This window comes from Phoenix dactylifera, chromosome 3, assembly GCF_051530095.1.
Source record: "Phoenix dactylifera cultivar Ajwa chromosome 3, Ajwa_hap1_PhDact_Kaust_v1.1, whole genome shotgun sequence".
In the NCBI taxonomy this organism is placed as follows: domain Eukaryota; kingdom Viridiplantae; phylum Streptophyta; class Magnoliopsida; order Arecales; family Arecaceae; genus Phoenix; species Phoenix dactylifera.
Genome location: NC_143192.1, coordinates 43,278,926 through 43,305,888, shown reverse-complemented (window position 1 = coordinate 43,305,888; position 26,963 = coordinate 43,278,926). Strand labels below are relative to the sequence as shown.

At 50.3% G+C, this 26,963-nt stretch overlaps 2 protein-coding genes across 3 annotated transcripts; one reads left to right on the top strand and one right to left on the bottom strand.

Annotated features, from left to right (window-relative positions):
* Nucleotides 1–2,023: 2,023 nt before the first annotated feature.
* Nucleotides 2,024–5,932, top strand: LOC120109049 (uncharacterized). 2 transcript variants are annotated; one of them, XM_039122787.2, is made up of 3 exons: nucleotides 2,024–2,260; nucleotides 2,454–2,665; nucleotides 4,040–5,932. In XM_039122787.2, exons 1-3 carry the CDS (start codon nucleotides 2,172–2,174, stop codon nucleotides 5,734–5,736), a joined length of 1,998 nt encoding a protein of 665 aa, XP_038978715.2. In that variant the 5' UTR covers nucleotides 2,024–2,171; the 3' UTR covers nucleotides 5,737–5,932. The 2 variants fall into 2 exon arrangements, with proteins under 2 accessions (XP_038978715.2, XP_038978718.2); XM_039122790.2 differs by having other exon boundaries at nucleotides 2,187–2,260; nucleotides 2,467–2,665.
* Nucleotides 5,933–8,710: 2,778 nt separating this feature from the next.
* Nucleotides 8,711–22,436, bottom strand: LOC148714395 (uncharacterized). Its single transcript, XM_088719341.2, has 3 exons — nucleotides 22,167–22,436; nucleotides 21,781–22,085; nucleotides 8,711–8,738 (listed from the first exon to the last, which is right to left on the bottom strand). The coding sequence occupies exons 1-3, from the start codon at nucleotides 22,362–22,364 to the stop codon at nucleotides 8,711–8,713; spliced, it is 531 nt and encodes a 176-aa protein (XP_088575467.1). The 5' UTR covers nucleotides 22,365–22,436.
* Nucleotides 22,437–26,963: the final 4,527 nt, after the last annotated feature.

Here is a 26,963-nt window from a genome sequence, read left to right as displayed (position 1 = left end):
CTATTTTTTGGACCAAAATACCCCCATTTAAATATCACTTTTTTTTCCAAAACCCTCATCCCACCTCTTCTTCTCTCACCCATCCTCTCCCTCTCCCTATCTATCTTCTTCTTCCTCTCAACACCGTCGCCTCTGTTCTTTATTCCTCTTCTTTTTTTTTTCTTTTTTTTTTTTGTTTTGGGAGCTCGTGGCTGTCCACGGTGGCAGCTACCATGCCGGCCACCACCCATCATCATCATAATAATGAGTGAGTGGCAAATAATCTGATCTAAATAAATAAAAAAAATAAATAAATAAACAAAAATATTAGTAATTATTTAACCAATTTTATCACCTAGCTAGAAAATTTGTTAGAGAGATAAATGGTCATTAGAAGAATGAAAAATTAATTTACACTAATAATTATAATATTTTATATATTTATTATTGTATTATACTATAAATATAATATTATATTACATTATATCATAATACATTGATATGTTATGTTAAATAATTTAATATTATATTAAATTATTATTCTATAATACATAATGTTATAGTATTATATTATAATAATATTATATTATATCATATATTTATGTATTAATACATATTATATTTTATTATGCTCTATTGTATAATACTGGTAATATCCTTTATGGTCATTTTGTCACACAAAAGTACTTTTTCAGTTTGTTTACTAAATACATGTTAAAGTGCCACAGCACTTTAGAAATGTAGTTACCAAACAGCAAACAGCTTTTTATAAATGTTCTGCTTCAGACAGCTCTACTTTCAAAAACTCTACTACTAACAGCTCCTCCAAACAGGGCCTAAGACTAGCCCATCTTATCTTGTCTTTGCACAAGACATTAACCCATTCAAAAATTCGAACTTCCTAAAATCAACAAGAAAGAAAAGGAAGTCCAAGGTCTTCATTTAATCTCTCTAAATTTTACTTTAGCGATCTCTCTAGAATTATTAAGTATCATGATGGTCTTACGAGCTTCATTATCAAATAAATAAGGATTTTTTGTATGAATACCCTTCTAAATATCGAATTTTGCATTAATACCCTTCCAAAATTGATTTTGCATATATACCTTCGTAAAACACTTATTTTGCTATTCTACCATTTTTATATTTTTGTTTTTGTATATGTACCCATGCTATCGAACGACGTTAAAAAATTAACGGTTTCAAATTAAAATAACTAAAATACCCTTAATGGATAGACATGCAAATAGATCATGATCTCGTTAGTAGGAAAAGAAGACAGGGACAATAGCATAATTTTAAAATTTTATTTTATTTTTAATTAATATAAAAATGATTTTTCTTTACATCGTTAGAACAATCGTTATATTACAGACATTTGTACAATAACAGAGTTTTACGAGGGTATATATGTAAATATTAATTTTAGAAGGAAATTCATGCAAAATTCAATATTTAGAAGAATATCCATACAAAAAACTCAATAAATAAGAAAGTTCAACATTCTGCAGAGAAGATCATAAGAGGATGAATAGAGATCCTTAAACTTCAAAACATTGATGTAATTTTTTCCTAAAATAAAATCCAAATAAGGCAAAACTATATAGAAATTTGTTCCTTTACATTACAATACTGAAAATGGGCACAATCATCCTTGTATTCATTTAATCAGAAAAATAAAGTATAACTTGTGCAATGTCTAACGATTTAATGCCATAAGAATACCATATTGCTCATGCTCTCAAAGCCTCTGCAATTTCTAGTGGTAAATTCTAATTGGTTCTGTTTCTGCTCTCCTGGAGATACAAATGAATCTCACGTATGAAATCTACGTAGCTGCTGGTGTGTGATCATCCCATTATTTACTTGCACAACTGGCAGCAACTGAGAGAGGAAAATAGTAGCAGTGTGGCATTTACTTTGCGAGACTCGCTTCTTTCCACCGTTGGCTTTCTCATTTTAAATCTCGTGACTCGCCACGCGTCCCCTAACGCCATGCCGTCGTCGGCCTTGGGAATTGCGAAGCTTCGCCATAGGAAGCAAAGGCGAGCCAACATTTCAAAATTCTGACGCCTCCCAACGGTCGGATTCTCCGACAAGCGCACGCCACCTCGGCCGTCCAATCCCAAACTTGCTTGACAGCTAGCACCCTCAGTACCCAGTTCAAATATCTCATAAATGAATAAAAAGATATGCACACCCAAAAACCACACCCCCTTCTCCCATCTCAGGCTCGAGATCAGAAGGTCCTGTCGGACGATACCGAGCATTGGATTCATCTGTATGTGCTTCCCTTTTCTTCTCATTGTTTAGTTCATAGCTGCTCTTTCTCTCTCTTTTAAGTATATATTGATAAAAAAACCCCTCCTGCCTTCTCCTGTCTCTTTCCTTGATGTAGTTTTCTTTTGTTTTCGATTTCGTTTGAAGGACGAGTTATTTTTGATGCCATTGACCGTTCTATCATCATCTCTCAGTCTTTTTCTTCAGCTGAACAAGAAGGCGTATGGTGTTCTCTGCTCCCCACTCTCGCTCCTACTGCTGTTGTCGGCTCTCCTTTTCTTGGGTGTTATTTGGTTCTTAAAGCAGAAGGAAGAGGCGGAGAAGCCCATCACAACAGCTGCTCCTCCCGTTAAAGCTACATCCTTTGGCCATCATCCTTCTCGCCCAAGCAAAGAGGCCCCTCGAGGTATTTCTGGAACCTTTGAACCAATTTCTCTTCTCTCTCTTCTGTTCCGGCTGGGAGGATTTTGGGAAGAATATACGTAGAACACACTCCTTCCTTTCCGTCCCTCCCTCTACTTCTCTCTTGGAAGCCAAGTTTTTCTGCTTTTGCTAGCATTTTTGCTCCCTTGCGGCACGCATCGATTTGACATCTTGGACCGACCCGGAAAGGGTTCCACCCGGCCGGTCAAGTTTAAACCGGATTCTTCCGTCCCGCTGGTTCGCCGGCGAGCAAACTTGCGCCGGAAAAGCGCTCCGGGTAGGCTAAATGACCGATTTGCCCTCGGACTTGTGGAGATGTTCCAAAACTGTGAAATGATATGAGGGCATTATGGTAAATTGGTCCAGGACTGGAGTACGGTGCCGGCCGAGGGAAAGATAAGGCTGGGAGGTGGGACTTGGGAGCGTCTTTGAGCGCCGTGAGTGGTCCCAACTCCCAAGAGTGCCCTTAAAAGGCAAAGCCCTGGTCCTTCTTCATGCGGCCTTTTGTCGAACGGAAGCCTCGCTCACGTGCGCTTGGCTCATCTTTTTACAGCTAAAAGATGCTCCGAGTTGAACTCTTTTCATCTCTTGTTTTTACACTCGGCGAGTTGACTCACGTAGTGTTGGCATGATCATAGATGAGTTAAGGTTGTCTTCTGCTTAAAGAGCATGAAATTGTTGAAGGGTCTGAAATTCTTGCACATATTAATATCAAACTCCAAAAAGTGTGAAGTTAAGACTTTTGCAGTATAAATTGTAATCAGATGATGCTAAGCCCAACAGGGGAAACGACCCTGACTCAGTAAATTGAGATTTGAAATACTGAGTTGCAACAGAAGAGCTGATACAGTAGTAGTAACAGTAGCTTGTGCCCAGCCTCTGCTCACACCTGTTAGGCGCACGAAACTAGCCCTTTTTCTGGACATGATCAGGGAGCAGGCATTTGCTATGTTGCTTGGTAGCCGTTACAGTAATCCATCCTTGATCACCTGCTCTTTCCTTCGCATCTACTCCATATTTTATCCAAGATCTCCCTTCTTTTAGCGTCCAAATCCACTCATTGCCCGCGTCTCGGCGCACTGGCTTCTCGGTACTTTTGATTTGGTTGGTCTAACTATGTTTTCGCCAAAATAGACTTCCCCTTTGATCTGAGAGAAGATTCTCAGCAGCTGAAATAAACTCCAGTTCCTCCCCACATTTGTTATATATTAAGCTTTCTACTCTCCTACTTAATCCCACCAAGCTCATCATCCACTTTTCTCCCATAAAAACGATTCCCAGCTTCTTCTTCCTCAACTTTCTTTCTTTCTTTTTCTTCTCTCTTTCCCTTTCTTCTCATTGCTTGGTTGTGTATCAGATCACAGCCACTATCAGCGGCCCATGGCTGAAGACTCCGAGCCTACCGCCGACGTCGACTCCGCCCACCACTGGCTGTCCCGAGCCCAGCAGCTCGTCCCCACCTCTCTTGACAAGGCCCGGGCGGCCACTGGCTTCCCCGGGCGCTGGAAGGCCATCGTCTCCAAGCTGGAGCGCGTCCCGCCGTGCCTCTCCGACCTCTCCAGCCACCCTTGCTTCGCGAAGAACGCACTATGTATAGAACTCCTCCAGTCGGTGGCAGACGTGCTGGCAGATGCCGTCGAACTTGCTGACCGCTCGTCGGAGAAGCCTTGCGTCGGAAAGCTTCAAATGCAGAGCGACCTTGATGCGCTCTCCGCCAAGCTTGATCTCAGCCTACGGGACTGTTCCCTTCTGATCAAGACTGGCGTTCTCGGTGATGCCACCCTGCCTCCGGTAGCTGCGCGCAGCCATGAGTCATCAGCCCCACCTCAGTCCAATGTATGTGAATTGCTCGCGCGCCTACAGATCGGCCATGCTGAAGCCAAGCATCGCGCAGTCGAGGGTCTGCTCGAGTTGATGAGGGAGGATGAGAAGAGTGTTCTTGCGGTGCTTAGCCGGAGCAATATGTCCGCCCTTATACAATTGCTCACAGCAACGGCTCCTAAGGTCAGAGAGAAAACTGCAACAGTGATTTGCTTGCTCGCCGAGTCCGGGAGTTGTGAGAAATTGCTGGTATCAGAAGGTGTGCTCCCACCACTGATCAGGCTGGCAGAGTCTGGGAGCCCGGTGGGCCGGGAGAAGGCAGTGGTGTCCCTTCAGAGGCTGTCCATGTCAGTGGACACTGCCCGCTCGATCGTCGGTCATGGTGGCGTGCGCCCACTGATCGAAATCTGCCAGACAGGGGACTCCATTTGCCAGTCGGCTGCTGCAGGCACCTTGAAGAATCTCTCAGCCGTGCCCGAAGTGAGGCAGACTTTGGCCGAGGAGGGGATAGTTAGAGTCATGATCGATCTCCTGGATTGTGGAATCGTTTTGGGTTCCAAAGAGTATGCTGCTGAGTGCTTGCAGAATCTAACAGCCAGCAACGACGGTTTGAGGAGGTCGGTCATCTTGGAGGGAGGCCTGAGGAGCCTTTTGGCCTACCTTGATGGGCCATTGCCACAGGAGTCTGCCGTCGGTGCATTGAGGAATCTGGTGGGCTCGGTCTCGGCTGAAGCTCTCATGTCACTAGGCCTCCTTCCCCGATTGGTACATGTGCTGAAGGATGGATCATTAGGTGCGAAACAGGCGGCAGCATCAACCATTTGCAGGATATCCAATTCGTCTGAGATGAAGAAAGTGATCGGAGAATTTGGCTGTGCGCCTTTGCTTGTGAGGATGCTCGAGACAAAGTCGAACGGCGCAAGGGAGGTGGCAGCCCAGGCCATTGCTACCTTGATAAGCTACCCTCAGAACAGTAGGGAGGTTAGGAAGGATGAGAAGAGCGTGCCAAGTCTGGTTCAGTTGCTCGATCCAAGCCCTCAGAACACGGCGAGGAAGTATGCTATATCTTGCCTGTTAATTCTATCATCGGGTAAGAGATGTAAGAAATTGATGATTTCTTATGGTGCTGTTGGGTATCTTAAGAAGCTCTCCGAAATGGATGTGGCTGGTGCCAGGAAGCTGCTTGAAAGATTACAAAGAGGGAAATTAAGGAGCTTGTTCAGTAGGAAATAGGCTGCAGTACTTTTTCCTTAGCGCAATGTGCTGCACTTATCCTCCTGTTTCACAGTCTCTATGAAACAGAGTGCTGAAGCTGTGAACTGGATTGTAATGCTTTCTTTGTTACCTTAAGCTTAGCTTTTGTAACTCAGGCCATGTTGTTTTTATGTAATATTTGCTAAAACTTAATGTGATGTGTTCTGACCCTAAACTGGTACATGTTTATAGTGCTGTTCTCGTCTTTCGTTGTTGAGATATAATTTGTGGCCAAGTTTTCAAGCAAGTTCGCTCAGACCTTTTTAGCGTACTTTGTGGTTCCCTTTGCGGTTAATAGCTCATCTCACTAATTGGAAACCTATAAATCAATGACAGATATCTAATGCTGCTGTCATCAGGATATGCTGGTTATATGATGATCCTATTATCCAAATTTTCTGTAGCAATGACTTACTCTCGTTAATAAACAAAAGCATAGTACGGTAGTATCAGAACACTATCATTATGCCTCATTAGTATGTTGATGACCAAAAGCTTAATGTTTGACTTGACTCGTGACTGGTCACCAAGGTGATACTCTTCATAAGATTTGATGTCAATTTGTCTGATGCAAATCAGGTGAATTCGCAAGGCACTCAATTGCAATGGATAAAGTTATGTTCTCCATTCATTCCTTCATCCTCACGACCTTCCTGTTCATTTTCATCTATGACTGTACGAGTTCATATATTCCTGATCAGATGCAACTATTATTGTTAGGTAAAGCATGTCTTTCAGGCTGTTGCAGTGGCAGTTTCATCGCCATCATCCTTCACTAAGGACAGACAAAAGAGGGAAAGAGAAGGATACATAATGGATCTGTATTCTTAAAACTAGAATTCCTTCTTTGTACCTATTCTTGTTGTGCGTTCCTACCTTGCTTCAAGTAATATTTCCTGATGTTTGTTTTTCATCTAATTTCATAGGTAACCTACGGTAGGCTTGGGTCCACATATTTCGAGTGCAAGCGTTCTTGCTGCTGGGAGTTCACCATCTAGGTTTTTTTTTCCTCCAAAAAAAAGAAGAAAACACTAGCTTGTTTATTTTTTGCAGTCTTTTTCACTGGTTTTGCGTCTTGTGAAGTGCTACAGCATCTTAAATGGAGGATAGATTTCACGTTAAGAATAAGCTTGCTGTTTAATTTATCGGTTACGAGTCAATTCGTTGCCGAGACCAAATCAGCACATATTTTATGGATTAGTGCATGTCAATTTCATGGTACCTACTTTAACCTTATTTTATGGTTTATTTTCGTTCTGAAATTGATCGCAGGTGGCAAAAAAATCACTTTGTTTCACAATCTCTTTTCCTTTATTTCTAAGTTTTCTGTTACGTGTATTCTTTCTACATAGGCACTTGCTCCATGGAGTCTATTCTGGCTTGTAACATCCACTCATATTCTATTCTTATGGGGTTCTCCAAATAAACTTTCTTGCTTACTTGGTACCCCCACCCACTCACTATCTCTCTCTCTCTCTCTGTGAAATCTCTCTTCAGAGAGACATGAGGGAAGTTCATCAGTCTATGCAAGGGATCATGTTTGTCGGTTTCCTTTTGATAAACTATCACTTGCATCATCTTATATGCATGCATCAAGGGGCCAAAAGGAAAAGGAAGCTATGTAATGAATTGCAAAGAGTGAGGGAAAAAGAAATAGGAGATGCTTGTTACATTATATATATTAAGTTCTTTTGGGAAGAAGGCTTTATTTGATTACTGCTGCTTTCAGGTTTTCCTTTATCCACCTCTGATATGCATCTTCTCATGGATCAATAGAAGTGGTGCCCGCACTTAAATATGAAGTTGCTGTCATTATTGGTGAAAGTTAAGTAGCTGGCGAGGCAAGACAGAAAAAAAAAAAAAAAACGAAAGAATAGCACAAGGTCTCATCCAATGTGTAGATTTGGATGACTTGACTTTATTTGGTGTGAGGAACTAGAAGCCTCTTCTCTTTGAGAAAGGTTTCATGGCTAGATTAACAAACCTACAGTAACCATGCACAACCTAAGCAAAGAAAAATCCATCCTGTACATATACTTTAGAAAAGAGTGGTCCTTAAAGTGCATGCACATATATAACTAATTTTCACACATACTCGATCGCATAAACCTCCACCATTGATATATAGAGCCCATTATAATAATTATGTAATTCATGCTATATATATAAAGAGTGACTATACAATCATGACACTCTATCTTCCTTTGTGTGCATAATTATTTCGAAGAGATTCGATTGTTCTGCTGTATTCTTCATTTGATGTGTACGTTGATCCACCCTCTGGTGTCTATTTGGTCTAGGTCCACAAATTCAGTAGGGAAATTAATTGCCCAATAGATACATTATCATATATTTAAACACAACCAAACCGTTAATTGATTAGTTTGAAAAAAAATGACCATTAAATAGAAATTAAAAATTTGGACAACATTAGAAAGGAGCATTTGTAGGTTTTAACAAAAGAAATAGGAGCATTTCTATCAAGCAATGACTAGTTCAGATTACCTTCACTCAATAATCTGGTATGGAAAAAAAAATATCACTTTTCTAGAGGTACTTGTTTTGCCTTATCTCTTTGTAAAATAGGCGTGGGATTCATTATTTACATTACGCTCTCCTTTGTCCTCTTTTAGTACCAAACATAATAATCTGATATGGAATTTATTTTTGCGTGCTAGATCACTCCTAACCAAACAAACCCTAAGGATTTTAGGAAGAAAACGATAGCACAAGGCATGATAGTAGTAGAAAACCTTCCACCCAAGAATGGATTGGAAAATTATCCCATGCACACACCAAGTCCCTCCCCTTCTGCTTCAAGCTACTTCTTCAGCGGCGAGGTGACGGCCATTGTGGTCCTTAATAAAAATACCATGGTTCTGTTCCATTTGGATGAGCAGATACATCAAAAATCAACTTTAGCATGCCCCGTGTGGGAGATGAGAAAAAGAGCTCATCGCATTGGGCGAGAATCTGATGGCCTGTCCATCCAACAGTCACAGCAGATGTTAAAGTTACTCATATTCTGGATAATTAACCACAGAGCACAGGCTGCTAAGATGGATTAACGTCATCAGACTCCTTGAGAGAAGGGAAAATTGTAAGAGCATGTCCTCGGGGTTAGTCTCAACGTAGTCATGGCATCGGGGACAATCCGGAGGCCTCACATTGGAGAAATTATTGCCTACACTGCATGCACCAGCACAGCCGTGCTGACAGCCAGTTATGGCCGCCGGTTTCTATGGTAGTGCACCAAGATGTGCGCTTGATGAATGAGGCACCTAAGAACCAGCAGCCAGGCCATAATTTCTCCTCACATTGATGCCAAAAAAGCAAAATAAAATCTGGTAGGAATAGCTTACTGGGCCAATTCCCAAAAATAGATTTAATAACCCTAGGATGACCCAGTACCTTCCAAATATCGAAACACCTAGCATGACATGTCTCTACTTGGGCCGTTTGAATTTGTTTCGATATTTCAAAACAAAGGCCGTTGAGCCCGTTCATGGGCCAAGGCAATGGCTTTCGTAGCCCAGAGCGAGGTTCTCCGTTCCCGTAACAGATTTGGGCTCATGCTGATATGGGCCCGCCTCAACCTTGTTGTTATTAAGGAAAAAAAAATATGGAGTTTGGTGAAGATGCAATGGATATGTCTTCATGCAATTTATGTTCAGGTTGGGATGGACAAACACAGAGACGCATCTACATTTATTATTTGCCTTCATGCAATTTGGTTATTCTGGCAGTAGAATTTTAGGAGACGCTTTTGCACATTTTGTTACAGGATCTTTTTACCTCCACGCTTGTTTTTGCTGGAGGTGTTGTTGGTTGGACTGATTTGATCTGAGTTTTGGTTTTCATACAGTGGATTTGAGTGTTTCTTCGCTGGGTTTTGCCTTTACATTACAATCCAAACTTTCCAACCAAATGGGGTCATTGGTTTAACAAAGTGGTCCATGAACTAATTCAGCTTAACCTGGCCAAGTAAACATAATTCATAATTACACGATGTCAAATTGCGAATAAGTGAAAATAGTTAACTTTTAGGTGGCATTTGGTGATCCAAAAGGGATCAAGGAGACCATAGATCACCAGTGCTTTTTATTGCAGGGTAATTTAATACTCGATGACTTAAGATCACCGTATTCGGTATACTATCTTCCGGTGATTAAAGATTCTCAAGTATCCATGAGTAATCTATTTGGTATTCTATAGAAATCCAACATTACTGACTATACAATACCAAAACTATCTCTGATATATGTTATAAATATATATTTATTAATCAATATAGAGGACTTAACCTTAGATGTGGCAGCTCTATAGCCACACTTAGCCATACATGGCAGGCCTGGTTGGTTATCTTATTACCAAGACGCTGCTCACCACCGGCTAATTCATGTGATAGTTCTGGACTGAAGCTAACAGCCCACAAAATGCTTAAAAAAAAAAAAACAAATCTCTTCAATCCTTTGCTGCAGAAGATATGGTTGCTGGAAGTTTTGCTGTCACCGGTGACATGAAATGTGATGGCAATAATTAAGCGTGAGGTAGAAGGGTGGGTAGAATGAGTTTGAGAAGTTTCAAGGATTCTTTTGGTTTTCACATGAAGTTCTTATGGGGCATTTGTAGGGGTATATTAAATATATTGGATCTTTTAAGGAAGATTGAAAACTTGCTTTATTTCTGATTTTGGCTGAGCAAATTGATTTTTTTGTTTGGATGGTTTTGCCCAGATCTTTTGGTGTATCACTTTGTTGGTTTAGGTTTGGGAGGCTATCTAAAGATACATCATTCTGCTAAAGAATATGACACGATCTAGATAGCCATGAGATTTGAGTTTTAGAATAGTCACACTTATGCTAAAGAATTTGTTTTCCTCCAAATATCTATGAAACTTATTGCTGCAGTGCTTCAAAATATTCTTAAAGGACATGAAATTTAAGCATAATCTAGAGAAAATAGTTCCAACGAAAAATGAAGAGATTCTATCAAAAAGAGGGGGGAAAAAAATGAAGAGATGACAGCTATGTATACAGTTAATTTAGCCTCAAAAATTTGTATTAATGAAAACTCCAAGAGTGACCGCAATTTCAGTTAGCCTCATTAGTTGGTTAAACTCCAAATCTAGCTCCAGTTTTGAATTATTGTGGGAGAAACCAAAATGTTATGTCAGAGGCCCATTTCACAGTGGACCTGGTCCAGCCCGGTTCGGCCTGGGCTGGCTGTTTGGGCCACTCAACGTGCGCCCGGCACGTGAGTCCGGGAAGGAATGGAGAGCCTGGCACCGCACAAAATCTATTGATATCCCTTCTCTGTCGGATGAGTTCCTCGGTTTGCACTACTTTAATTGAGGTTGGTGCATTTGCTGTTGTTACCTTCTCCTTACAAGAGACATGCTTTTGCTTGTTGACCGGGGCTGCAAATTGGCTAAGCTGAACTGAGCTTTGGTCACCTCGGGCTGGCTTATTAAATGGAAGGGGTATTCAATATCAAGCAGCTCTTAGCTGAAACTCTTCCAGCATGGTTCTCTTCCTACAAAACAACCTTGGACAAGCTTTTCTTTAGCCGAGATTGAGGTTCTACATATTTTTGTTAGCCCAATGATATGTATCCTAGAATCGGGCTTGAACTCGGATGTTTCTTAAACGAATGGGTTCGGCCTATTATGAGCTGGGCCAAGCTATTCATGAATGACCTGGTTTATTTGCAGCCTGTTATAGATACATAATGTTGTCAGGTGCACCATGACCACGAGGCATATTGATCTTTTTTCTTTTTCTTTTTCTTTTTTTTTTTGTGCTTAGAAAAAGGGGAAGGGGGAGAAAGGGACAAGCCCACCCCTACGTAGCTGCCCCCACTGGACCCCACCCCACCAGGAGAATGTTCGATGCGGGCAGAAATGACCCGTGGGCCCGGCTCGGTTACACCTCTGGGCTCCGGCACGAATACCATGTGTGAGTACGTCACACCTGGCACCACCGAGGCTACTAGCAGGGCGATACGCCCTTCCAGACCCCGTGTCCGAGTAGAGAGCATCCGGTCTCCACAATTTAATCGACGTCCGTATATTTCGAACTCGGAACCACTTGGTTGGAAGTAAGGCCACGCTCCCATTAGGTTACCACCTCAGTGGCGCATATTGATCTTTTTCACCATTTGGTGCGTAATTATAATTGATGAAGAAGTTAGAAAAGGAGCTGAAAAACATGCTGATACATACAAAGTCGGTTAACATGTCACTTCGCTGTTGCATGTTTGTGCTGAATGCTGCCATGTCATTCCCTGAAGGTGGGTCTCGCTCTTTAAATGTTCAGTGATGTCAATAGTAGCTGCATATCATTAGGGGTTGTGGATGATGAGGCAACTCTATTCTTTACCTGATGTCTCTAGATCAGACGTATGATGCATAGAGTATTGATGTTTGGATGCCCTAAATGCATTCATCTCGATGTAGCATTTCTAAAAGAATGTTTAAGCGATGCATATAGACATGACCAATGTTAATCTTGAATTAACATTACATTCTTTAAATTATGTATCACAAGTTTCCATGATTCTTCTTTTTTGTTTTTTTGTTTGGGAACAATATTCCACTGTGACCTGCATCTATTTGACATGACCGAATATTTAACCCAATCAAAAGGCCCAATGAGTCCCGTTATGTACGAATAGGTACTGCACTGGTACATACGTTTGCAAGTATATATACATGCATACCTACCTACAATGTGCGCGCGCAAGCTGAGTGTGAAATTGATTGATTGATTGATAGATCTCGTGAGAATTCGTGTGGATATATATTTAATCCTACATCAACTAGACATCGGATAGATCTTGAGTATTTATACAGGATAAAAGAACCAAGTAATACATTTTGGTTAGTCTTGTTGGATGAGATCTTACATTGTTGTAAATGGTATCTGTTACGGGGGAACTTAGCCACCATGCCCCACGTGACCGGCACGCGCGCCCAGGAAGACTACGGCTGCCCCTTGATCCAGCAATCCGACCTCGGGTCGGATATCTTCGGCTCCGCAGCCCGATCCCGAGTCGGCTGCCCCTTGATCCAGCAATCCGACCTCGGGTCGGACATCTTCGGCTCCGCAGCCCGACCCCGAGTCGGCTGCCCCTTGATCCAGCAATCCGACCTCGGGTCGGATATCTTCGGCTCCGCAGTCCGACCCCGAGTCGGTTGCCCCTTGATCCAGCAATCCGACCTCGGGTCGGCAATCTCTTGACAACAACAGACTGTTCTCCTGAGGCACGCCGCGGCCCCCTGCTCCACTACTTCCTGCAACGGCCGAATCCGGCGCTGCCCCACGATCCCCTGTAACAGCCGTACAAAGCGGAGCTCTACTACGCCCTGCCATGGCCGTACCCAGCGCTGCCCCACGACGCCCTGTAACGGCCACGTCAGTGGCAACCCCATCGTGCCACACGATGACCAATCCCCAGAAAAACCCCCCCAGCCTGATATATATGGGGCTGGGGGGAAGGGGGAGGGTAAGAAAGATTTTCCAGAGTATCATCTTACCTGCTACCTCTCCTTCTCCTTCTCCTTCGATCTCCCCTGACTTGATCGTCGGAGGGCCCCCCACTACCCTGGTGGTGGTGCGAGGCTTGCTTGCAGGTTTCACGGCGGAGGGCGGAGCGCAACCAAAGCAACTCAAAGGGAACCCCGTTCACACCGCTGTGCCAATCGTTCTCGGTTTGGACCCCCAGCAACAGTTGGCGCTAGAGGAAGGGCCCGGATCTCAGAACGATCGTAATGGCACGGCGAGGTGGTCGTGGAGCTTCCAATGCTTCCGGTCGCGGGGCCTCTCGCGCCTCTGGCCGGGAGGCCGCTGCATCTCCAACACACTCTCAGCAACACTCCACCGCCCCACCGCCCATTCAGACGGTCGAAGCCGCCCAGTTCGACCAGCTAGCCCAACAGGTTCGCACCCTCGCGGAGGCGGTGCAGAATCTGCAGGGTGCGATGTCCCGGGCGCCGCAGCGGGCTCAGGAGCCGCTGCTGCCTGAGCGTTCGCCTGTCCTCCTCAACCCGCGCTCCTTCCTCTCTCATGGGGAGGAGCGCCGGCGCGAGGAGGATTCTCGAGCACGCTCCATTCTGCCGGGACCTTCCCACCGGAGCTGCGCGGGGTACGAGAGGCGGGCCCGGGCGCGTTTCCAGACCTCCCAGTCCTCGAGGAACCCGCGCTCCAGTCGGTCCCCCTCTCGCCGCTCCTTGTCTCCCACCCACCGGTCGCGCTCCCTGGACCGGCGGGTGGACGATCTCCACCGACAACTCCAGGTCCTGAAGGGCCATTCCAAAGATCCCTTCGCTGACTTAGAGATCTCCTCCCAGCCGGCGCTCGCCTCGAGGATCCTGCGGACCCCGAATCCGCCGGGGTTCAAAATGCCGGCGATCGAGCCCTATGACGGGGCGGCGGACCCGCGGGATCACGTCGAGAGTTTCAGGACCCTTATGCTCCTTCACGGAGCATCAGATCCCCTTCTCTGCAAGGCTTTCCCGGCAACCCTCCGTGGCCCGGCGAGGGCATGGTTCGCCGGGCTGGAGGCTGACTCAATCCGGTCCTTCGACCAGTTCACTCGCCTCTTCATCACTCATTTCGCCGTCAGTAGCCGGCGGCGACTGGTCTCCGACTCCCTCTTTGATGTCCGGCAAAACGAGGGAGAAAGCCTGCGGGATTATCTTATCCGCTTCAACAGGGCTACGCTGGAGGTCCGGAACCTGAGTCAGGAGGTAGCTCTTTCAGCCCTGAAGCGTGGCTTCCGGAAGGGCAGACTCACCTTCTCCCTGGACAAACGCCTGCCGCGGAGCTTTCCAGAGCTGTTGTCCCGGGCGAACCAGTATGCGGACGCCGAGGAGGCGGCCGCCCACCGGAGCAAGGAGGCCGCCGAGATGCCTCAAAAGCTTGGGAAGAAAAGGCGGAAAGAGGCACGCCAGAGGAGGAGCCCGACGCCTCAGCGTCGGCGCAGAAGTCTGTCGCCGGCGAAGAACCACAGCGCCCCACGCCCTCGTTCTCCGCCCCGACGTTTTCACCGGTACACCCCTCTCCTGACTCCCCGGGCCCAGATCCTTATGGAGATCAAGGGGCGGGAGGACCTCCCGGCCCCGAGACAGATGCGGAGGATCCCTGGGAAGAGGCCCTTCCGGGCGTACTGTGAGTACCATCGAGACCACGGCCACGACACGGAGGACTGCTTCCAGCTTCGGGACGAGATCGAGGCTCTCATCCGCCGGGGGCGTCTCGGTCGATATGTGAGCGACCGACGTCCCCCCGCAGACCCGCGTCCGGCCGACCCGGCCCCTCTGGAGCCTCGGGAGCAGAATCGACCCGTTGCGGGCGTGATCCAGACTATCACTGGGGGCTGCCCCCGGCCCGTGAGGAGCGCAGGGGGCTCGGCGGAGGCGTCGGGGGCGGCCGTCGCAAAGAGGCAGAGGGTCGGCAATGTAATCACCTTTTGTGATGAGGATGTAAAGGGGGTTCAGACCCCCCACGATGACGCCATGGTGATCTCCCTCACTATGGCAAACTATGATGTAAGGCGTGTTCTTGTGGATAGTGGAAGCTCAGCTGATATCTTGTTTTACGAGGCCTTCCAAAAGATGGGCTTGTCCAGACAATTGTTGCACAAAATATCCACCCCCCTCATAGGATTCACCGGTGACGCTGTCCCGGCGGAAGGTGTCGTTGAGCTGCCTGTGACTGCGGGCGTCGCACCCGCAGAAGCCACGGTGCGACTCGGGTTCTTGGTCGTCCGTGTTCCCTCGGCCTACAACGCTATCCTCGGACGACCCGGACTGAACGCCCTTCGCGCGGTGGTCTCTACGTACCACTTGCTCATGCGGTTCCCCACGGCGGTCGGGATCGGGGAGGTCCGAGGCGACCAACCGACCGCACGGCAATGTTTCCTAGCGACCCTCAAAGGGAAGAAGCCCGCAGAAGCCCTAAGCGTCGAGTCCCTTGATGCCAGAGACGAGGTGGCCTTGCGGCAGGGGGAGCCGGCCGAGGGTGTGGTCGAAGTTCCCCTCGAGGAAGGCCGCCGGGACCGGGTGGTCCGGGTCGGCGCCAATCTCGACCCGGGAGCTCGGGCCCGGTTGGTGGAATTCCTCCGAGCCAATGCCGATGTATTTGCCTGGTCGGCGGCCGATGTACCTGGGATCGACCCGGAGGTCATTTCTCACGCCCTCAACGTCGACCCGACCCACCGGCCAGTGAAGCAGAAGAAGAGACACTGTGCCCCGGATCGGATCCGGGTGGTCGACCAGGAGGTAGACAAACTCTTGGAGGCAGGATTCATAAGGGAGGTGAGTTACCCCGAGTGGCTGGCAAATGTTGTACTTGTCCGGAAGGCGAGCGGGAAGTGGAGGATGTGCGTCGACTATACCGACCTGAACAAGGCGTGCCCTAAGGATAGCTTTCCGCTTCCGCGGATAGACCAACTGGTCGACGCGACTTCCGGATATCAGCTGCTGTCTTTCATGGACGCCTTCTCCGGTTACAACCAGATAATGATGGCCCCACAGGACGAGGAGAAAACTGCCTTTATAACGGACCGGGGGCTGTACTGCTACAAGGTAATGCCCTTCGGTCTGAAGAACGCTGGCGCCACTTACCAGCGCCTCGTCAACAAAATCTTCAAAGAGCAAATCGGCCGGAATATGGAGGTGTACGTGGACGATATGCTGGTGAAGAGCCGCCAGGCAGACCAGCACATCATGGATCTGGAGGAGACTTTCACCACCTTACGGAAGTTTCGCATGAAGCTGAACCCAGCGAAGTGCGCCTTTGGCGCTTCGGCCGGGAGGTTCCTTGGTTTCCTTGTCAACCAGCGGGGTATCGAAGCCAACCCGGACAAAATCAAGGCCATCCAAGGTATGTCCCCTCCGACCAAAGTAAAGGAAGTTCAAGAGCTCGCTGGAAGGGTCGCCGCGCTCGGACGATTTGTGGCAAAATCGGCCGAACGCTGCCAACCATTCTTCAAGGTGTTAAAACGCCCAAAAGACTTCCTCTGGACGGCCGAATGTCAAGCAGCATTCGACCAGCTCAAGGAATACCTGGCGTCTCCTCCCCTACTGTCCAAGCCGCAAGAAGGGGAGATGCTCTACCTCTATCTGGCGGTCTCCCCAACCGCGGTCAGTGCGGTGCTGGTTCGGGAAGAGGCAAAGCTCCAGAAGCCTGTGTACTACATCAGCCGGGTCCTACGGGATGCCGAGACGCGGTATACGAAGGCTGAAAAGATCGCCTTCGCGCTGCTGACCGCGACCAGGAGGCTCCGCCCCTATTTCCAGGCCCATTCTGTCACCCTCTTAACTGACCAACCGTTACGACAGATCCTCGGCAACCCCGAGAATGCGGGACGGCTGGTGAAGTGGGCAGTAGAACTCGGTGAGTTCGACATCCGCTACCAGCCTCGACCCGCCATCAAGGCCCAGGTGCTCGCGGACTTCCTCGCTGAGTGCACGGTGCAGGAGGCGGAACCTAGACCGCCGGAAACGCCCAGCCTCGACCTCCCGACCTGGACGCTTCACATCGATGGGTCGTCGAACCCCGAGGGTGGAGGGGCCGGGCTGGTCCTTACCAGTCCTAATGGAGTGATAGCCGAGTATGCCTTGAGGTTTGGATTTCCAGTTAACGAGGCGGAATACGAGGCCCTAGTCGCAGGACTCAAACTCACCGGGGAGCTCGGCATCCGGCATTTGAAGGTCTTCACCGACTCCCAGCTGGTGGTCGGGCAGGTCCGTGGGGAGTTCGAGGCCCGGAGCCCGACCATGCAGAACTACGTCCGGAAGGTGCAAGCACTCATTCCCGACCTCGGCAGTGTCGACATCCAGCAGGTTCCCAGAAGCGAAAATGCCAGGGCCAACAGGTTGTCCCGCTTGGTGGGCGCAGAGGCGCACAACTTGTCGAGGGCAATCTACCTGGAGACCCTGGATGCCCCGAGCATCGGCGAGGCTGGAGCGGTGATGGCGATTGATCCGGAGCCGTCTTGGATGGACCCGCTCGTCGCCTACCTCGCCGAAGGGATCCTCCCTGAAGACGAAGATCAAGCTCGGCGACTTGTCAGGAAGTCCGCCCACTACGTACTCTATGAAGGGAGGCTGTATCGGATCTCGTTTACCGCCCCCCTCTTAAGGTGCCTCTACCCCTCGGAGGCGGCCTACGTCCTCGGCGAAGTCCATGAGGGCGTCTGCGGATCGCACTCGGGGGCTAGGTCCTTGGCGCACAAGATCATGAGGCAAGGCTATTATTGGCCTACCTTGTTGGAGGACTTAAAGGATCACGTACGGAAATGCGACGCCTGCCAGCGCCACGCCAACGTCCAGAGAGTCCCTTCTGTCCCCTTGGCACCAATCACCGCACCCTGGCCCTTCGCACAGTGGGGAATGGATATCCTCGGACCATTCCCCGTCGCTTCCGCCCAGCGGAAATTCTTGATTGTTGCAATCGACTACTTCACCAAGTGGGTGGAGGCAGAGCCGCTGGCCACTATCACGGAGGTGCAAGTCCGGAAGTTCGTGAAGAAAAACATCATTGTCCGATTTGGGGTACCCCGGGTCCTCATCTCGGATAATGGTCGACAGTTCGACAACAAGCATTTCCGTGACTTCTGCGAGGAATTCGGGATCGAGCATCGGTTCACATCTGTGTCGCATCCCCAAACCAACGGTGAGGCCGAGGTGACAAACCGGACAATCCTCCAAGAAATTAAGGCGCGAATCGGTCGGACGGGGCAAGCTTGGGTCGAAGAACTCGAGAACGTCCTTTGGGCGTATCGGACCATGCATCGGACCCCTACCGGGGAGACGCCTTTCAGCCTAACCTATGGCACGGAAGCGGTTGTCCCCGTGGAGCTCGGACTCCCCTCGCCCCGGGTGGCTACGCACCGACCCGAGGCCAATTCGGAGCAACTCCGAGAAAACCTGGACCTCTTGGAAGAAGCGAGGGAAATGGCGCAGGTTCGGATGGCGATGTATCAGCGGAGGGTGGCCCGATATTATAACTCCAAGGTCCGACCAAAACTTTTCAGAATCGGAGATCTGGTGCTAAGGCGAGCCAAAGCATCTCAACCCGCGGAAGGTGGAAAGCTGGCGCCAAATTGGGAAGGCCCGTATAGGGTTCGCTGGGTAAACCGACCTGGCTCCTACCAGTTGGAGGCCCTAGATGGTCGAGAAATTCCAAGGAGCTGGAATTCCGCTAACCTACGGGTGTATTACCAGTAGAAAGACAAAGCCAGAAAGACAGTTCAAAAATGTATAGTCCTTTTCATCTCAATAATTCCTGGTTACAATGGCGTGTTCGTGTGATTACAAAGAATTTCCAGAGGGGAATTGGGGAGTAAAGAAAGTAAGGAAGAGGTGGGGACTCCGTTAAGCTGAAGATCTGGGATCCCGAACCCTCCATCCGAAGCAGCTGCAATCCCACCGGGCGTGGGTGCTTCTCCCCGGAGGCGCCATCGACGCCTCACGCAAAAGACGAAGAGCCGGCGCGGACGAAGAAGAAGTTCGCACTGCTTCTAGAGGAACGCCACCTCCAAGAGATATTCCGGTCCTCCCCAGGAGAAGGGGAGGAAAGGAATACAAGGGAGAAGAGCACGAGGGGGCGCGATCCCGGATGAAGCGTCTAGCGCAGAGCTCAATCGGGAGGTGGGACTGAAAAGAGGGGGGATGTGATCTCGGATGAAACGCCTAGAGCGGAGTTCCGCCGGGGAGAATCTCCTTGTTGATCCCAGATGAAACGGCTAGTTGGCGGAAGTCGCGAGGGGCGCGCCTCCCGTTCCTCCGGCAGGGGTTTCCCAGCCACGCACCCGAGAGGAGGTCCATGATCCATGGCAACCTGAACAGCTCCGGCTTGGCAGGCTCCACCGCACCTGCACTTATATTTATAGCCAAACTGTGGCCCCCCGGTCGTTCCGATGCGGGTGGCTCCAATAAATGCGGGCGCATCGAATCCGGAGCCGTTCCGGCTCTCGAGGCGTATCCTCCCACGACCTCCTAAGCGTCGTTCTCCTTAATTGCATTCTTCATGCAAGACACTCCGGGCGGCATGTATCCCACGGCCCACGTATCTCCGCACGCGCCCAGGCCGCATCCGCCTCGAAGAACGCGCGTATCGCGGCCGCTTAACTGGCACTCCTCGCAAGCAGCAACTGGCCGATCCGATTTCCCAGGTAACGCCTCAATTAGTATTTAATAGCCTTCTGGTGTTCCCCAGGCGACGCTTCGAGAGGAGGAGAAATACGATCGCAGCTGGCCACGGAGAAACTCCGTCGAGCGGCAAGTGATAGGCGCGCGACCAACGAGTGGAATTCCCCGAGGCTCGGCCCTCGGATGCCAGGCTAACCCGATGATCATCCCGGGAGCAGACTAGCCTGAAGCCCCGACCGGTCGCCTCGGCTTGCGCCAGCCTTGGCCGACCAACGAGCGGAATTCCGCGAGGCTCGGCCCTCGGATGCCAGGCTAACCCGATGATCATCTCGGGAGCAGACTAGCCTGAAGCCCCGACCGGTCGCCTCGACTTGCGCCAGCCTTGGCCGACCAACGAGCGGAATTCCCCGAGGCTCGGCCCTCGGATGCCAGGCTAACCCGATGATCATCCCGGGAACAGACTAGCCTGAAGCCCCGACCGGTCGCCTCGGCTTGCGACAGCCTTGGCCGACCAACGAGCGGAATTCCTCGAGGCTCGGCCCTCGGATGCCAGGCTAACCCGATGATCATCCCGGGAGCAGACTAGCCTGAAGCCCCGACCGGTCGCCTCGGCTTGCGCCAGCCTTGGCCGACCAACGAGCGGAATTTCCCGAGGCTCGGCCCTCGGATGCCAGGCTAACCCGATGATCATCCCGGGAGCAGACTAGCCTGAAGCCCCGACCGGTCGCCTCGGCTTGCGCCAGCCTTGGCCGACCAATGAGCGGAATTTTCTGAGGCCTAACCCTCGGATGCCTGGCCTAGCGCCGGAAGAATTTCCTGAGGCCTGACCCTCGGATGCCTGGCCTAGCGCCGGAAGAATTTCCCGAGGCCTGACCCTCGGATGCCTGGCCTAGCGCCGGAAGAATTTCCCGAGGCCTGACCCTCGGATGCCTGGCCTAGCGCCGGAAGAATTTCCCGAGGCCTGACCCTCGGATGCCTGGCCTAGCGCCGGAAGAATTTCCGAGGCCTAACCCTCGGATGCCTGGCCTAGCGCCGGAAGAATTTCCTGAGGCTTAACCCTCGGATGCCTGGCCTAGCGCCGGAAGAATTTTCTGAGGCCTAACCCTCGGATGTCTGGCCTAGTGCCGGAGGAACTTCAAGAGTCAGGAGTCGGCGAGACGCTACCAAGAGTTAAAAAGAGGAAGGACGAAAGTGAAATGGGGAAACACTTTGTTTGCATTAACTTTCGTTGCATCAGGGCCGAGACCCATACAACATGGCAAAACGCCAACATACAAAGAAAAGAACAAAGAAAAAGTACAGAGGGTCAGCTTGGAGGAACCCCTGGATCGGGAACGGCGAGCACGTCCGCGAAGGGTAGGGAGACGGTTGGAGAACCGGCAGGTAATGGCATCGGAGGGGAGTCGAGGAGGGAGACCTCACTCAAGTCAATTCCGGGGTATTTAGTGGACACCCTTGCCAGGCCTTCATCGAAGCCTAAGGCAAAGGAGTCGGACCCCGCATCCGACATGTCACGGATGAACTCGGCGGACTGACGATAGGCCTGTACCGCCTGACGCCCGATTTCTGCGCCCTTCTCGGCCAGCGCCGCCTCCGCTCGCTCCGTAATCTGAGCTTTCGCTTCCATGACCTTCGCCACAATCCGGTCGTCCGCCTCGGAGGAGACCCTCAGCAGATCGGCCCGAGCCTCCGTGTGCTTCGCCTCGGCAGCGACGCGAGCAGCCTCAGCCTCCTCCAGGCGCGAGTGAAGCTCCTGGTTGCTCGCACGAGTCCCCTCCAAGGCCGACTCCAATTCGGCCATCTTGGTTTCAAGAGATCGGGTTCGGTTGCGGGCGTTGTCGGCCGACTGCTGGGCCTCCTCCCACCTTTCCCGGAAGTCGACAGCCTTCCGGGACTGCTTTTCGGCTCGCTCCTCCGCCTTCCTGATCTCGCTTTCGAGACCCGAGGCAACCTTGAGTTGCTCCTGAGCCTCCAACAGTTGCCTCTCGAGGGCGGCGAAGCCGAGTGCCCGCTCTTCGGCCACCTGGAGCCTCGCCTCGAGGTCCCTGGTCGTTCTCCCCGCCGCAGCCTGGCCTCCCTCCTCTACAGCTTTCAGTCGGCTCTCGGCCTTCGCCAGGAGCCTCGCCTGTTCCTCGTGGCTCTCCTCCAGACGGATCATGTACTGGGCGAGCTAAGAGACAGGAAAAATGAGAGCGTCAGACGGGGATCAATAGAGCCTATAAATGACGAAAGCGACCAAAAGAACACTCACCGACATGAGACAGACGCAGCTGGCAGCTCCGACTTCAGGGATCCTCATCTGCCGGACCTGCCTACGGTCACCCTCCAGCAGCACCGTCTCGATGAGGTTTCGGGCGCCGGCGAAAGTGAAGGCCGACCCCGACTTCGCCCCGGAGCCGGACGGTGGTTCTGCGGCCTTACCCTTACCCATTGCTTGAGGGAGAGTCATGCCGACCGTGCTCGGGGCGGGGGCCGCGCCAGAAATCGACAGGGTCCCGCTCGGCCGGGTCCTCGGCGCGCCCCTCCTTCTCGTATCATCCGAGGCCGACCGAGTCGAAGGCCGGGCTGGGGACCGACCACGGGCGCGCCCGGATGACACCTCCGGAAAAGCGGTAGTCTCATCACCGGAGGGCTGATACGGCGTCAACTGTCGGTCCGAGCCCGCGGCGTCCCCCTGATTGGTGGGCCCGGACCCGTCTGTCGGCGTCGGAGTCGCCTGCTGGCGGGGCTTCTTCGCCGGTGGGACCCCGCTCGGGGGAGTCCGTTTCTTCCTCCGGACCGCTTCCAGTAGGGACGCCCTACTAACAGCCACTGCCCTGTCCGACTGCATGACGTCGTCGATTTCTGCAAAAAGAACGAGATGGTTAGAAACTGAGAAACTGATGGAAAGAAGAAACGAAAGAGGAGAAAAGAGCTAAAAAAGAAGGAGTGATGGCGGGCTCACGGTCGGCGGGGACCGAGCTCAGACCGACGTTCACCAAGGCATCCTCGGAAATAAGGCGAGCCACCGGGGGGAGCCGGCCCTCGGCAACCAACCCCTTCAAAACGGCGACGCCATCGGACTCCTCCCTTGACAACCTCGATAGGCCGATCGGGGACTTCATCGGCGTCTCCCAGGTTGTCCTAATTTCCCAAGAGGGATCTACGTCGATGAAAAAGAAACGCTCCTTCCAGCCATGAATGGAGGAAGGAGCCTCCTTGACGAGGCCGCACCCTCGCCGCGCCGCAAAGCACCACCACCCTCTATCCCGGGGGTGGCCATTCAGGCCGTAGCATTCCCAAAAGACATTCAGGGTGGCGGGAACCTCGTGCATGCGGCAGAGAACCTGGAAGGCCGTCAGGGTACGCCATGAGTTCGGCACCAGTTGCGTCGGCGCCACTCTTAAACCTCGAAGCACCTGCACGACTAAGTCCGAGGGGGGAAAGCGGAACTCAGCCCGAAGGATGTCCTCATTGATGGCGACCTTCCCTGGAGGAGGATGGGACATCCTCTCCTCAGGCCCCGGGAGCGTAACGTTGCAGGCTTCGGAAAGGTGGTACCGGGCCACGAACCTATCTAGGTCTTCGGGGACCAGCTCCGACTGAATGCGGTCCGCTCTTACTTCGTCCATCCCTAACGGCCAGAGAATCTACGGTCAGGACGGGGTCAAGAGGGGAGAAGGGACCGGAACGACTGGGGTACACTAATACGAAAGGAGAAAGTACGGAGAGCCCTAAATTGAAGAATGGGGCAACTCACCGGAAGGGAAGGAAGAACGGCTCCAAGAGCATCAAAAAAGGAGCGAACGAACAGTCCGACAACAACGGCAGCAGCACAAGGGAGAAACTCGAGGATGCCTGTGGAAAGAAAGGCGGACGGGGAGGGCCCCCGGTTAAATAGGCGGAAAGGCGGGCGACGCCAGAGGACGCCTGGCTGCCGAAGGATCGTTCGCGCCCCAAAAGCGAATCGACGCTATTAAGGAAGGATGTCCGCCGAAATCCGCAGACTGCCAGATCAGCGACAACCGCCATACGCCATAAAGAAGGCGGGGAGCTCGGAGCGCGCGCGCCTTTCCGAGGGATGGCGGCAATCTCGAAGCGTCACTCCCTTCACCCGTTCCCCTCCTGGTTCCAGGCTCGGAAGTGGGGGGCTACTGTTACGGGGGAACTTAGCCACCATGCCCCACGTGACCAGCACGCGCGCCCAGGAAGACTACGGCTGCCCCTTGATCCAGCAATCCGACCTCGGGTCGGATATCTTCGGCTCCGCAGCCCGACCCCGAGTCGGCTGCCCCTTGATCCAGCAATCCGACCTCGGGTCGGACATCTTCGGCTCCGCAGCCCGACCCCGAGTCGGCTGCCCCTTGATCCAGCAATCCGACCTCGGGTCGGATATCTTCGGCTCCGCAGTCCGACCCCGAGTCGGTTGCCCCTTGATCCAGCAATCCGACCTCGGGTCGGCAATCTCTTGACAACAACAGACTGTTCCCCTGAGGCACGCCGCGGCCCCCTGCTCCACTACTTCCTGCAACGGCCGAATCCGGCGCTGCCCCACGATCCCCTGTAACAGCCGTACAAAGCGGAGCTCCACTACGCCCTGCCATGGCCGTACCCAGCGCTGCCCCACGACGCCCTGTAACGGCCACGTCAGTGGCAACCCCATCGTGCCACACGATGACCAATCCCCAGAAAAACCCCCCAGCCTGATATATATGGGGCTGGGGGGGGATGGGGGAGGGTAAGAAAGATTTTCCAGAGTATCATCTTACCTGCTACCTCTCCTTCTCCTTCTCCTTCTCCTTCGATCTCCCCTGACTTGATCGTCGGAGGGCCCCCACTACCCTGGTGGTGGTGCGAGGCTTGCTTGCAGGTTTCACGGCGGAGGGCGGAGCGCAACCAAAGCAACTCAAAGGGAACCCCGTTCACACCACTGTGCCAATCGTTCTCGGTTTGGACCCCCAGCAACAGTATCAGAATGAACCCGGTCATGACCTATATCGACTAAGAGATACTATAGTACAAATCCTTTAGGGCTAACTACGGACTAATTGTGATGCTTGTAATTAAATTTGAATATTTAATCTGACGAGAATGCCAAAATTTTAAAAGATAGATCTTAGGTACTTATACATGGCCAAGATCCTAAATTGTTATGGATATAATGGCTAAATCACTCTGAGCATTGTTGTGAAGGGGGATTCCAAAACAATCATTTCTTGGATAAAAGTAGGGAGCAAGCATCAGAACACAGACCTCCCAAAGACTTCTATCGATTTGCACCTCGTATATGATGAGATATATCTACAGGACGAGCAACAATACAGCTGATTGGATAGGATGGTATCATCGCAGCATATCGATGCTACAGCATCGCTGCTGCAGATAACCTGATATTCTGACGCTAAAGGATATGTATACTCGAGGGTCTGCTTTATTATATTATGGGAATAGTGACCTGAAGGGAGGAAGCGTTTTTTTTTTTTTTTGCTTAAGAACAGATTGCCTTCCCCATAGGGTTAAGAACAGATTGATGTGCTTGGCTGCAGCGACCGGCGCTGCGGCATTTCTTCCACCGCGCACGCAAAGCCAAAGCCAGTCCGTCCATATTGGTTGTTGGAGCGGCAGAGAGTCCCGTCACGAGGGGGCGCAGGCGGCCGAGAGCGAGGCAGGGCTTTCCGACTTCCAAGGGCTCGGGACGGTCACTCAACGCATCATTCCTCTTCCTTTTTCTTTTTCCATCTTAGACGTCTTTTCTTCTCTGCATGCATCGGTAAAGGGTTCGGCTCCTGTACGAACCCATGTTACGTGACGATGCCCCATTGGCTTGGCGGCACATCCCCAGCTTGTCCGGTTTGGGCACCAACCTGGGCTCCCTCTGCCTCGCCAGCACCAAACCATGGCCCTTTCCATCTGCTCAGCCGCATGGCATTATCCACATATCTCTCTCTCTCTCTCTCTCTCTCTCTCTCTCTCTCACTCGCTCACCATAAATGACGGACATCATCAATTTTAACTCCCGTTTTTTTACAATCATTTTCTCACAACTTTTTGGTAAGAAAGTTAGATATGAATGATATGTATAACTTTTCTATTACGTCAATTTTCTACCGACGTGATACAACGTGGGATCGATATCTATAAATTAGTTATAACACTCTTTTACTAGAGATTTCTGTTTTACGTTAAGTATGCCTGACATATGTTGTTAATTGATTTTTTAATGGCTTTAGATTCTTAAACTTAAATAATTAGTCAGCAGAGTTGAGGTTGTTGGAGATCATGCGTTAATGTCCCCTCATGACTAATTATTTTTTATATATTTCTAATTATCTCAATTGTTATTTAAACTTGTATCTTGATTTGTTCATCCCTCCACATGTGTAGCCCAAATTATAAATGAAAAGAGGAGGCCTTGGAAGCCTCTGATTCATTCTCTAGCTGTATATGGTTTTGAGTTTTAAGAGGTTTATTAACAACCCCCATTAGTTACTGAATTAATGGTTTCAGCGTGCTTTGGACTGGATCACTGATAATTCGTGATGACACCCTATGTTATTTACCCTTCATAGCACAATTGTTTATGGCCCTACACTCACAAACAAGGGTGTGAGGCTGTTGTTCGTGCCTATTAATTAACTTTCCTTTCTACTCACAAACAACCAAGTTTCCCTTGCTGGAGCAACTAGCCTCCCATGTGGGTGGCATTGTGACCCTCTTTTTTTTTAATGATATAGCGGTGACTCACACTAGTTGCACGTGAGTGCAACCAATAAAGTCATAAAAGAGTATATGACGGAGAGAAAAAGAAATAGATTCATGATTTTCATTGAGGATCTCTTCTGAATGATGCACAACATAGGAGACGACCCAATCCACCGCACTGTTCGCCTTCCGATAGACGTGAGAGGCTTGAAAGGACCCAAACTCTCTCTTGAGCTCGCATATATCCCAACGTAGTAGGTGTCGATCATCACACTTGTGCTGGCCTCGAATCCATTAGATCACCGTAGTCAAGTCTTTTTTCTAAAAAATGCTATATGCACCTAGAATCAGCCTCGCATAGGTGATG